The 14358-nt window shown below is 38.9% G+C and overlaps 1 protein-coding gene across 1 annotated transcript; it reads left to right on the top strand.

Annotated features, from left to right (window-relative positions):
* Positions 1–6729: 6729 nt before the first annotated feature.
* Positions 6730–13917, top strand: LOC132148694 (phosphomannomutase 1-like). Its single transcript, XM_059557393.1, has 8 exons — positions 6730–7047; positions 10096–10213; positions 11204–11280; positions 11436–11527; positions 11612–11711; positions 11866–11941; positions 13500–13615; positions 13694–13917. Exons 1-8 carry the CDS (start codon positions 6934–6936, stop codon positions 13814–13816), a joined length of 816 nt encoding a protein of 271 aa, XP_059413376.1. The 5' UTR covers positions 6730–6933; the 3' UTR covers positions 13817–13917.
* Positions 13918–14358: the final 441 nt, after the last annotated feature.

Below are 14358 nucleotides of genomic sequence, written 5' to 3'. Positions count from 1 at the left end.
GCTCATCGGTCTGAAAAGTGAGGTGTGCTCTGATTGGCCAGCTATCCAGTCCATTTTGATTGGCCGAATACCTCAAGCGTGTGATGGGAATGTTACGCCTTTTAACGTACTGTGATGCCCTGTCCAAAAGCAGTGATGTGACATAAACATTAAAACCCATTATAAATGTGATAAAAACATGATTTCTAGTCGTGTCCTCTTTTAGAAAGCCAAACAAAGTATTTTCACTTTCACAATGAAACACACAGCTTCTCCACGAAATGGTGCCAGCAGCAACAGAGATAATAAAAGGTATGCCTTCTTTCTTTGTGTGAACATTTGGGCGGCATTATGCAAATCTTCCCACATAGTGATGTAGAGATGTGGGGGCGTGTTTAAATGAGGTGTTTAAGGAGGACGTGGACGAGCCTTAACTATTATAAAAGTATATCTCTTTGGATTTGTGACTTAAGTCTTTGAAACTTTACAGATCTTCTTCATGCACCAAGAGCTTGTAACACTCCAAAGAGAAAGAAAAAATAGAAATCACATCATATGACCCCTTAAAAAAATCTGAGGGGCCGTTCACACCGAACACCGTTCTAAAACGCGCCGCTCTTCAGCAAAGCACTAAAAAAGATGTGAGATGCCAATGAGCAGTCAAAAACATTTATCTATTGAATGTTCACATGGAAAACAATAAAAAAGCAGTGTAAAAAAACACATCTACCAACCTTTTAAAATGCCCCATAGTCATCTGTCATCTCACTACACACTGACATCAGTGAGATCAGGTGTGAAATCTGAATCATAACAGCACCATAATTCATGAGAAAATTGTTTTTCGCCTGTGAGTTATTTTTCTAACATTTACACTGAAATATGGCAGTTCTCAACATAATACTTTTTTGTAGTCACCCGTTAGGATTATACAGCATCTAGCATTGCTCAACCAGTCAGTGTTGTTGATCTGTCCCGCAGGAGAAAAGGACTCTACACCTCACACCCCAACATCCATAGAACAGGAAGAGGAAGCCCTGTCACCTTGGCCACACGTCAACGGCCAGGCACAGGAAGTGACAATCAGTGAGGGACCCTGTGGGCGGAGTCTGTGTAATGGATGGGCAGAGCACGGCCTGCCACTTCCTGCCACTGAATTGGGAGACTCCGCCCTCGTCACTGCCAAAACCGTACAACCTGTTTAATTCTGACGAGTAACACAAACTAATACAGAGGGTAGACAATCCAACAATCCTTTAAACTACAGACCTCAACCAATCAAAACTCTCAGTTCACGAAAAACCTCACAGTGAAGAAACTGATTCATCACCTCACTGAAACCATCAGCAGTCTCTTTTTAAAAGATATTTTCTTGTGTATATTTTGGGAGACCTCCAGCACACCGATGACTGTCATATTTGTTCGTAAACATTTACTTGGCTTTTTGATTCGCTGCTTATGTTCTTGCTTTACATACAAGCATCTGCTAAAAGCATAAAAACTGATGTATGATTTTTCCTCTGTTTGTTTATTCTTATGTAAGTCAGTTTTGTTAATAAACCATCCAAATAAAATCCAGTTTGTTCTCTTCTTGACTACATGAGTAAGAAGCAGTTGTTATGAAGTCATATTGTACATTACATTCATCATTTTAGAATAAACGCATTCAGAATGAATAACAGTTTTTAGGAACAGTCATACAGTTAAATATGTACAGTACAGGTGTGTGTGTGTGTGTGTTGTCTACAGGTATGTTGTGGGGTCAGGTACAGATATTGTCTCTTTGTTTTGGGCCGCTCGTTCCTGTGTTTGTCCAGCATGGAGACAATCCTCTTGGACTGATCCTGCTGCAGACACTGAAAATTCTCTGAGGATCAGATGCACAATGAGAGATGCAACGTGTGCTGGAGAGTATCAGTGATATTGACAGAGATTGGGGACTCGAGTCAGAAGTAAGTAGCAAATTTTAAGACTTGAGACTTGCTTGACAAATATTCATAAAAGACTTGACTTTGACTTGGTTTTCATGACTTGAGACGTGACTATGACTTGAGTTAAATGACTTGAAATAACTACAAGTCATTTAATGTATTTATTTTCTTATCGTCTTTTGTTCAATAGGCTAAATGTATTTCCTGGACCTTGACATTGTTATTTACTTGACAGTCAGGCTCCAGGTTTTCATCCAAAGTATCTTAAATTGTGTTCCAAAAACAAACAAAGCTTTTACGGGTTTGGAACGACATGGGGGTAAGTGATTAATGAACAAAAAAATTTCGGTGGAGTATCCCTTTAATGATGTGTTCATGTCCCATAAAGGTGATGCCTGTTTGAAGAATGCCATTTTGTGGCATAGAAACCATTTTACATAAATTGTTTAATACTTTTCATGGTTTTCTTCAATGTTTGAGGCATATTGAAACAGCTCTACCTAAATACTTTTCATGCTTTTCTGTTGGACTAATTTCAGTTACATTTACATTTAGGGTATGTAGTTTTCATTTTTATTTATTTATTTATTTTAGTTTTTTTTATTGTATTAACAACTCAGCCGTATGTGGACACTTTTTGAGTAGAAATGCATATTGCAGTTTTGTTTTAGTGCAAATAATAAACTCCCATAGTCCATAACTACTGTAGTTTTAAGTTATTATATATAAATTCAGTTGAATCATCAAACATTTGCATGACATGACAGTGACTTGCTTGACCCAAGCTTTGACTTGACTTGAATGGCTTGATTCTCACAGAAAATTGACTTGTTTGATTTGACTTGAATTGCTGGGCAGTTGCTGAGGCATCTTTTTTTGTAGTTGCTGGACAGTTGCTAGGGTCTTGTAGTTGGCAAACTGGTTCAGAATGGCAGAAAGGTGTTCAGCTGACCTTTAAATGTCAGTATTTCACATGGATGTACCTTGATATTTAAATGATTTTTGGCGGTTTTTATGCATCTGGACTGGTGTCGCTGCCACAAGCCTCAATGTGTTATGGGAACTATTCCTAGTAAGAAGTTGATCATGTGCACATCTCCATTGGGTGTGCTGTGATTGCAGAGGGTCGTAAAGCACACATCACTGAAGTAGATGGTGACCTTGTGGTACAGCTCTGACTCCACGCGACCGTCTCCTTCACAGAGCAGACCACCGGCTGATGAGAGAGACAGAAACAATCTCTCTGTTTTTTGGCGGTTTATCACATCAAATCAGGGTCACTTCTGCCACTCGTCTAGAAACACCTGATGGATGCCCCACAGGTGCTGTGTGATTGCTAGACAGTTGCTAGGGTCTCCTGGGTGGAAAGGCCATTGTTGATGCATCAATGTATGATTGATAGGATGATGCTAGTGTGCCATTCATGGTTTGCTAGGCAGTTGCTATGGCATCACTCTGTATTTGCTCTGCAATTGCTATGACATTAGACAGAGAGATAGAGAGATGGATGGACAGATGGATGGAGGGATGGATAGATGGAGGGATGGATGGGTGGATGAGTCCATGGATTGAGGGATGAATGGGGGAGGATGGTTGGGTAAATAGAAAGGTAGGCAGATGTGTGTGTAGATAGATAGATAGATAGATAGATAGATAGATAGATAGATAGATAGATAGATAGATAGATAGATAGATAGATAGATGAGTGGAGGGGTGGATGGAGGGATGGATGGATGGATGGATGAATGGATGGTTGGATGGATGGGTGGGTGGATGAGTCCATGGATTGAGGGATGAATGGGGGAGGATGGTTGGGTAAATAGAAAGGTAGGCAGATGTGTGTGTGTAGATAGATAGATAGATAGATAGATAGATAGATAGATAGATAGATAGATAGATAGATAGATAGATAGATAGATAGATAGATAGATAGATAGATAGATAGATAGTTGGATGGATGGATGGATGGATGGATGGATGGATGGATGGATGGATGGATGGATGGATGGGTGGTTGGATGGATGGATGGATGGATGGGTGGTTGGATGGATGGATGGATGGATGGGTGGTTGGATGGATGGGTGGTTGGATGGGTGGATGGTTGGTTGGATGGTTGGTTGGATGGGTGGATGGTTGGTTGGATGGATGGAGTAATAGGCAGATGTGTGTGTGAGTTTCCCCTTGGAGCTAAAGGTTTGAAATGTTGAATAAATTATATTTGACTGAAATACTTGTATTGAAACATTTTTCTTTCCATCTCTGATAAAACTGTGCTATAGATGTTACGTTTCGTTTAGGGACACTGGTAGGAAGCTTTTTAGCTGTGTTTATGATCAATATGCACAACAGTGACTGTAAAATATTTCAGGTATGGAAATGACATATTTTGAGTGTTGATATTTGGTATACTTTGAGCACTGGTCTAACCACCAACCAATACCTGTGTCGATAATGTGTCATGTGTCGATAATGTGTCGAGTTAAAGTGTTCAACCTCATATGGTTTTTGGCAGGAGTGGTTTTAGTCATTTGGGGGCCCCAGGCGAAATACAGGAATGGGGCCCTATCACTGATCTATAATATAGAACTGGATTGGTCATGACGTCATGAAAGTGAAGCCGCTGCGCCGCCATATTGGTAATCCCTAGTGTGCGTAAATGTTCCATTGAATTAATAGGAAATTGTATGATTTTAATTAGAAAACATCACCTAACAAGTCAGCATTTATAAATATGAAGTATCTCTGTACATTATTACAATGCAAACACCCTAGGCTTGTAAACGGTTATTTTTTAAAGATCGTGAATTTCCCCTACTTATTAAAAAGCTACCTTCATTACAGTACAGAGCATCATGAACATGATAAACATCAGACAGACATGACCTCAACATGTATAACAAACGACAAAGTGTTCGTTCTGAAATCTGAATTTATTCAGAGAAATAACTGACTATATACAGTACGGATTTAAAGACATAAAGCTTTATTTCCCAGATAGTAAGTTAAGCTTTTCATTTATAGAGCAATATTAACAACATAATTATATTATCCATTGTAATATATTCAAATCCATTTCCGATACTAATACTCATGTTTAACAATTCCTGAAAAATTATGTTCATAAAGAAATAGGCTATATTTTGTGTTGGATCAGTTACCTGTGTCGTTAGTGCGCAGCAGTCTGTTGGCAGTTTAGAACACGATGAGCGATCTAGTCATATAGATCAGTGGGCCCTATACAATTTCACATATTTACAGCCTTGAGGTTCCTTTCACTGTTGTGATGCTCACTTCTTTCTCCATTCTGTAACCGATGGAGTTTCGGTTCCTTGCCTCTGTCGCCTCTGGCTTGCTTAGTTGGGGACACTTCATCTACAGTGATATCGTTGACTTGATTGCAAATAAATGCACAGACACTATTTAACTGAACAGAGATGACATAACTGAATCCAATGATGAACTGCCTTTAACAATTATTTTTGCATTATTGACACTGTTTTCCTAATGAATGTTGTTCAGTTGCTTTGACGCAATGTATTTTGTTTAAAGCGCTATATAAATAAAGGTGACTTTGACTTCTGCACAACCGTGTGCCATAGTTGTGTCCAATCTTTTAGATTTTTCATGTACATGTTATACATAAAGGATTTATTTAATTTGGTAGATTCCTTGTTCAAATTTAAACAGGTTATAACAGTATTAGAGTAGGTTGGACACTAGGTGGTGCTTTGGGGTCATTTTCACTATGCAATTCTCTACACAAGGCAAGGCTGTCTAATTCTAAACTTTAAAATGTACATTTGTTTTTTATTTATTTTAATTACACATTTAAAGGAAATTACATTTACATGCTTAAGGTTTATTTCAACCGAACATGAAGTGTGCCTGTGTGAAAAAATGACTATGCATGGTCCTTCACAAAAACAAGTCAGCACCATAAAAATAAAAAAAATAGGCCCTAAATAATATGCACTGTAGCTTAGTATTATATTATAGCTCCAGATGCATGATGTTTGTAAGACCCTGTGAAATCCGTTTTTTTATTCCCAAAGTAGCCTAAGTTTTATTTGTACCTAAATTTGTCTGGATTCAGTTTTTTTTTCTGGATGATTATATTACATTTTTGCAAAAAAAAAGAAAAAAATTAAATGTAAAAAAAAAAAATTAAATAAGGCCAAATTTATTAAAATCATGAAAATTGTAACTTAAGCATATTTAAAGTTTAACGAAAAGCATTCAACGCCAATGCACAGACTTTTGTCGTGGTAATTAACACCTCACCCAGCACTTGTTCGTCCACACTGAACGCGCATTTCGCATTTAAAAGCATTTTAGGGGGCCCTTGGCTTTTTGGGGCCCGAGGCGGTCACCTACCTTTGCCTAATGGTCCACCATTTTTTTATTATTTAGCTAGAGGCTGGGAGAAGCGGCCTTGACTAGCCTAATCTACAACATTTAAATTATCTATTCCTTTTTTATTTATTAGCCTGCATGTCATTGCTCTGTTGTAAAAGCGCCTGCTAAATGTAATGTAAATCACAGTTACTTGAAAACACGTTTTTCTGTAGCCTGTGTTCATATTTATTTTCTGCCTCTGTTGTTGTTATTGTTATGATGAGATGTTATGAAGTAGGTGAGAGGTCGAACTGTCTCCTCGACGCGTTTGACTGACTGTGTTTATGACGCTTCTGAGCTCGTCGTCTCACAGCGAGGTAACGCCCCCTTCGCGCATGTGACCAGGATCCGCGCTTGTGATTGGCTGGAGCGGACCCTGCCCAGGACAGAGAGTGCTGCAGAAAGAACCACATGTGCGAATTCATCCACCCTCAGCAGTGATCATGTAGCCTGCAGTATGCACTGTAACCTTGGGAAATAAGACTCATCACTATACACTTCTTTATCTTTCGGTTTCATGAAAGACGAGAGACCGCGTCTCGTTATATTCTTATGCATTGACTCATCTTGAGTCATTTCTGATTTAAATATATGTATTGTCCTGATTGATTTTATTTTCAAATTTTAAATGTCTACTTCAATTGCTGGATTAGAAGAAATGGATATGAAGTCTATTTTAGCCGGAGGTCGAAATGTTTTGTGCTTGTTTGACGTGGACGGAACGCTGACAAACCCGAGAGAGGTAAGATGCTGTTCATTTATATAAAATCCTTTTTTTTTTTTTAAATCAACACGATATTTATTAGATAATATTAACTGTAACAGATTATGCATAACATTTAAAACGTGCGTCCTCTCTGCTATTAAGAGAACATAATGTTTCTATATGCTGCGCTGATCTGTTTAGGTGAAGCATGTCTCGTGACGTGAGTGTGTTTTTGTGTGTGTTTGTACAGTACTCGTTCTGCACAATAGACAATGTTTCCCACGCGACGCTCTTGGAATGTTCGTTCATGGTTCGTTCTAAACACAACATGCGACATTCTGTGTTCCTTCGGTTCGCTCTGTTACATGAGCAGTTACTGCAATCTGCCGCGTGACATGCCGTTCTGCTCATGAACTGTGTATTTACGTCAGATGAGCTGAATCAGTGTGCTCAGATGTTGCATCATCAGTCTTTCCTCCGCTGTAGAAGCAGTGACTCGTGGGAACGTTATAGTGCTGAAAGTGAAAAGTAAAAATAACCTTTACAGCTTATACAGAACGTTAAGACACACACACATATACAAAAAATACGGTTTTACAACGTTAATAGCCCGTTCACACCAAGACGCGATAAGACAGTGTTGTTGAAATCACTTTAACCTCTTTGATGATAACACTAGCCAATCCGAAAATCTTCGCGCTTTAAAGAGCGAGCTGAGATCATTTCCACACAACATGTGTGCGCTAAAGAGAGGAGCATAGGTATGGATGCTAATATTCATAAATCATTATCCTTCTTGTGAAAGATCTATCTACTGTCAGGGTAGCCTTGTGTTTTGACAGTTTCACTGATTAAAATGGTCATGAACTGAGAAATCGAATTCCCCTGGATCTTTTGACATAGGGGAGAGCAGGGGCGAAAGTACCATTTTTCAGAAAAACATAATTTTAAAAGATAATGTTGTAGACAGAGATATATTTCTGCTGTGGTCAGTTACTCATAAGTCTGGTCTATCAATACCAGGTGGTATTTTGTAGAAATGTAGAAAGGCTTCAGTATAATTTCAATTTGAACATAAGTTGCACATTGTTACTTTTGACCCCATCGGTTGGGACGAAAGTAACACACAGGTGGGTTAAAAGTAACACAACAATATAAGCTAGATTTATTTTCTGTTACTCTTATTTTTATTAAGTATACCTGACTATGACCTTGTTAATATGTAACTGCAAACATATTATGTCTTTTATTTTTGCAAAAAAAAATATTAAATTACATATTTATATTTTTATTTTAAATTTAAGTTTCATCAAATGTCTCAAAACCCGACTGTACAAACTTTATTTTTTTATTTTTTTATTTCAGTGTATTTTTATAAAACATTTTTTCAACAGAATGTACAATATAATAATTATATTATTGGCATAATATAAATTCTAAACATAATGTAACAGTATTCATGTTTCCATCCAGTTGTTTTTATGCATAAATTCAAAATGTGCATTAAAACATCTGGAAACACTGCAAATGCATAGCTGGAGGTGTAAAAGCTAAGTATGGCTAAAACCTAAATATAACTAAGGTAAATGCGAGGTAGGAGCTGCCCAGATGTTCCTCTATGTCCAGAAACGCTCTCTCATAAACATCTGGATAAAACCAGAACACTGTTTGTCTTTCTGACCCTCACTCAGACATATTCTTTTGGTATAATATGACATAAACATTTTAATAAATGATGCAAGACACAGAAATTCACAGAATAGCATGTGCCGGAACAAAATAAATACTTCTTGTCACTGTAGCGGGACAAGAGTAACAACTGTTACTTTTGTCCCGACAGGAACTCCTGGCATTTAAACCTGATTTACTTTTATACTAAAAAACTTTGATAATGCAAACTTTAGGATGTGTTAAAGCACTAAATAACCTGTAGATTGATCATTACTGTGACACATGAAACAAAAAAAACAACACAACTAATTAAAAAAAATTACCGCTTCAATAATTTACTTTTTGTACTCGAAAACAGTTTTACCGACCTAACTGCGGGAAATGATGGGGAAATCACGTGATATTTCTCAGCTCCATCAAGGATTGAATGCTGAATATACCGTCATAGCTGGGTATGCAAATGCAGTAATAGGCTCTGAGAAAATCGCTTTGTTACTTTCGTCCCGCGTTACTTTCGCCCTGGTTCTCCCCTACAGGTCAATGTATAAAAACAAAATGTAAGTTTCAAAACTCAAAACATTCTTGTTAGTTTAAAAACAGCTTTTATTGAAACCAAACTCAGAAAATGACTTGCGCCACTTTATGACGTAATAGTGTGGCTAAGCCCCGCCTCCGCAGGAGTAGATCAAGCCAGCTTCTACATCCTTGCCTCTTTAACCCCGCCCACTGATACACGCTTGTAGTAGGAGGAGAGAAAATACACAGAATTACTCCATCAACAGAACCATACAGATGACATTAAAAGATTATAAGACACTAGTGTAAATTATGAAAAATAGTCTTTAAATTGCCTTCCTTGTGATCCTTAACATATATCTAGAACTAAACACGAGCACTGTTTCATCATGACCCAAATTTAAGTTTAAAACCACACTAACACAAGTGAATTTCAGAGAACATTATAATATAATAATAATAATAATAATAATAATAAAAAAATGCTGCTCATGACCCTTTAATTGTTCATCAGCCACACCTTCATGATGCTGTTAAACTCCCTCATTAAACATTTGGGAGTTTTCTTACCCTCCTAGCACACTGTTATGAATCACAGATGATATGACTTCATGTACAGTGATAGCGTGAGTCTATGACAGTCTGCAGCTCTGACACAGAGTGTGTTTGGTTACACAACCAGTCAGTAAACAACACCGCCATTAATTTGAGTAACATGCACTTAAACGTCTGCGGAAAACATAAAGGTGACGTATAACATACAGGGCTGCAGACATGATGTCTAGTAAATTTAGACTATTTAGTCTGCCCAAAACCTCAGCTGCATCCACTGTTTAATGGAGAGGTAGATCAGTTTTCAGGGGCACTGAGGTGATGTAACTATGTGTGTGTCTGCAGAAGATCGACCCTGAGCTGGACAAGTTCTTCCAGACCTTGAGAAAAAAGGTGAAGATCGGCGTGGTGGGTGGATCAGATTATTCCAAAATCGCAGAACAGCTCGGAGAAGGAGATGAAGGTTAGAGAATCACACATTTCTTTATGATCTGCCCTAAAAACGGTCATCAGTCTTTGGGATCATTATCCAAACACGTGTTTAATGGGTTTTGGATATTGCGTCAGATGTAGAATGTGGAGGAACTGGTTTGACTGGATCACAGAGTTAACTCGGACATCAACACAACAGCTGATATCCCATAATTACGAAGTCTGAGCATTGAAACCGACGCAATTAAAATAATTCAATGAACTCTTTCTCCCGCTTCTGCTCTTCTCTGGCTTCTTGGCTGATAGAAGACTGCTAATGCAATTCTGACTGTCAGGATATTAGATTATTCTATTACCAGACAAAACAGATATTTTCTGCCAGGATCTGGCATCTGGGGCTTCCACCATGTATGGAGGTGGAAACACAGATGTCATGGGTTTGATTTCCTGTGAATGCACGATACAATCTATTCCTTAAATACAATGTAAGTGGCTTTGGATAAAAACATCTGCCAAATGCATAAATGCAAAATGTCAATGTAATTTCATTCCTGTCAAGAAGAAAAGTCATCTTTCAGATGTGTGGTTTAATCTCACCTGCAGGTGTTAATTTTAGTCTTGACTTTCTGTTTGACTTCTCTGGATCTTATCAGTTATCTAGATCAGTTCATTGTGTCATCATCAGTGATTGATGATTGTCGTTGTCATTATGATTAACCAAGAGATCAGGATTTAATCTGAAACGGTACACTCCAGAACCAGATCCAATCACATTCACACTCAGATTAGAGCAGAACCTGATCAGATGTGTCTTTGACCTCATCAAGTCATCCAGTCAGTGATCAAACAGGACTCCTGTGGACCTCACATTAAAGCTCTCTGAGTGTAAATGAGCTTGTTTGGATCAGTAAGTGTGTTGTGTAACAAGGTAAAGGTCATCAGGATGAAGATAAGATATGCTGAACAGAGTGCTTTGATTGCGTCTCATTCTGTTGTTTTGTTATGTTCTCTCTCGCTGCAGTCATACACAAGTTTGACTACATCTTCGCCGAAAATGGAACCGTGCAATACAAAGAGGGCAAACTCATCTCCAAACAGGTGATTGATAATGGGAAAATATTCAAATGTCTTCAATATTTCAAATGTCTTAGAAGTCCAAATTGGAATTCTTTATAGAACGTTAGTGACACTTTAGAATTCTCTGTGTTGATTCAAAATTGGTGTCTTATTGAATTGTTCAATCTGTTTCTCAGGCCATTCAGAATCATCTGGGCGAGGAGTTACTGCAGGACCTCATCAACTTCTGTCTCAGCTACATGGGGCTCATCAAGCTACCCAAGAAACGGTAACAGAGATGTGTGATCACCTGTAATGTCATGTCAGTACAGCCAACCAAACGTAATCATTTAAACAGATCTCTTTCTCTAAGAGGGACGTTCATTGAGTTCCGTAATGGCATGATCAACATCTCGCCCATTGGACGCAGCTGCACGCTAGAAGAGCGAATCGAGTTCTCTGAGATCGACAAGGTATTCTCAGTTCACAAGAACCAAGTTATTTTTCCAGAATTGGTCAAATGTTGAAGATTTGTTCAAATGAAATGTGTGAACCGGTCCGTAGAAATCGATTGTTTTGATTTAAAACCTTAACGCATAAAATAATCCAAACTGTGGCGTCCCGCAGAGAGAGAAGATACGAGAGAAGTTTGTGGCGGCTCTGCAAGAAGAGTTTGCAGGAAAAGGTCTGCGGTTCACCAGAGGTGAGCAGGAAATGACATCACCAGCTCTCTAGTAATGCGAAGCAGATGAACCACGCTGAAACAGAGCTGTCTGTATCTGCACAGCACATTAAACACACACACACACACGGAAGTTATCTGTGTTCAATGTGATAAGTGAATGCTATCAGATGCGCTCGTGTGTGTGTGTTTACAGACCAATGACCCGTGAGAGAAAACAAGTGTTTACTTTGCCACATATGGACACACACACACACACACATGGATGGGCATTGGCTTTGAAGTCTGGAGGCAGTTTCCAGTAGTTTTGCCTCTAAAGTACAGCTCAGTTTCGTACACACTGGCTTTGTCTCTTTCTTTTTTGGGAGGTGTGAGATGATCAAGCAGTCTGATTGGCTGTTCCTTTAGCTACCATTGAGCCAGTGCTAGAATGCTAGTGGAGGGACACTAATGAACTGTGTGTGTGTGTGTGTGTGTGTGTGTGTGTGTGTGTGAAGATCATTCCGTTTTAATGGCTGTTTTCCATCACCAGCAGTTAGTTCACTTCTCTGTAGACAGATCGCCTTAAAGACTAAAAGGGTCATTACTGTGAGAATGAGCCTCGGGCTCGTAAACATGTTAAATTCTCTGTAATAGGTTGCAGATTCACTGCTTTGATGCCGCTGGGAGGGTTTATTTTGGAGGAACGCATTAAATGACAGATTGACCCTATGAAACCTACTGTATCATTTGTGATATTACGCTGAACTCTGATCATAAACATCGCTGAAAATCCTGTTGCACTCAATCTACTGCATGCCTTCTGTCGCCAGATTGATAGGTCCAACGCGTAGCAAGTTAAAACTCTTTTAGTATAACCGCACAAACATGCACCTTTACTTGATAACCCAGTTATCATTATTTAGAGAAAGTTAATGAGTCTCAAATATGATCTCTCAGGCTTTTAGAGAAACGTATATTCAGTCATCAGTTGTGCATTGCTCAATATGTTTTGATCATAAAACTATGCATTTAAAACTCATCTTACTAAGACATTGTTGTGAGATGTAGAGTGATTATTAATATAATTACGTTTATCTGCCATGCTGTTACAGAGAACTTACTGATTTACATCACAAGCATTTAAATTTCATACTTTTTTGTGGATTTAAATATCAGCGTCTGCATCGAATTGCGTATTTTTCCTCAGTTTTCCTCATATTTTCAGTGGCATAAACACATATGCAAACTTACTTTTTTAAAGATTCTCTAAGTGTTAGATTTTCTTGGACTCTTTTTTACAGGGTTAATGCTTAGTAAACAATGAACCAGAGTCAGAGATGCAGCCTGTTTAACCAGTTAAAACCCATGTGTACCTGCCACTCATGTAAACCCGTTCAGATCAGATCAGCTGGCTCGTGTTAGGAAGGCAGGGTTCGGTATGAGGGCATCTGATTTAGTGGATAAACCTGGTTTGCAAACATCTAAAAACTTTACTGAACATTATCTACATAAACGCTTCAGGCGTTGTAGTTAAACTGATGCTCAAGGTTACACCGATCTTAAATGAATCTTTTCCTTTGGTGTGTTTTGTCTGCAGGGGGTTTGATCAGTTTCGACATCTTCCCGGAGGGCTGGGACAAACGCCTCTGTCTGGACGTCCTGGAACAGGAAGGATGGGACACCATCTTTTTTTTCGGCAACGAAACTTCGCTGGTGCGTATTTGAATGGCTGTGTATCTGTATTAATGTGTGTTTATGTGTATTTATTTGTAATGTTTGTTCACGGATCAGGGTGGAAATGACTATGAGATCTTCGAGGACCCTCGTACCATCGGTTTCACCGTCCGCTCCCCTGAAGACACGGCGAGGCTCTGCAGAGAGATGTTCTTCAGCGCTCCGCCCAATGAGTCGTGAAGCGTCTGCGTCCATCTGCACACACTGCTGGTCACTGTGGGCAAACACATGCAGATCAACCCAAACCACACCTCTGCTGATCTGCAGACCGAAGGGACTGCACAGAATCGCTTTGAATGTTCAAATATTACTTTTACATAGAAAGATTTCCCCTCGTTTTACTGTGGCCACGTTCACACTGCAACATTTCCGGAGTGACAACAATCCTCTGAATGATGAAAGAATACAGGACTGCTTGACATCTCAAAGCTGTAAACCAGCCGTTTTAACCAACGTTTACCTCGTGTGCTCCATCACCTAATGGTGCTTTACATATTTAAAGGAAGTAAGCGATGCAAAGGCATTTAAGGGAGAGTTTATTGAAAACTTGGATTTAATCCTGTACTTGCTGTAATCCTGTAGTGTGAACGTGGCTTTAATCAACCCCATCAGACATCAGGAGTGACATCAGAAGTGCAGTGTGAACGTAACCTCCTTCTCAGATCAATCACAGCGTGTCTGTTCCACGCTAAGCTTCAGTTTTGTCATGGTCTCGTGATCTT

Source organism: Carassius carassius, chromosome 9 (genome assembly GCF_963082965.1).
Source record: "Carassius carassius chromosome 9, fCarCar2.1, whole genome shotgun sequence".
NCBI lineage: Eukaryota > Metazoa > Chordata > Actinopteri > Cypriniformes > Cyprinidae > Carassius > Carassius carassius.
The sequence above is the reverse complement of the archived record's forward strand: the minus strand, read 5'-3'. Positions and strand labels throughout refer to the sequence as shown.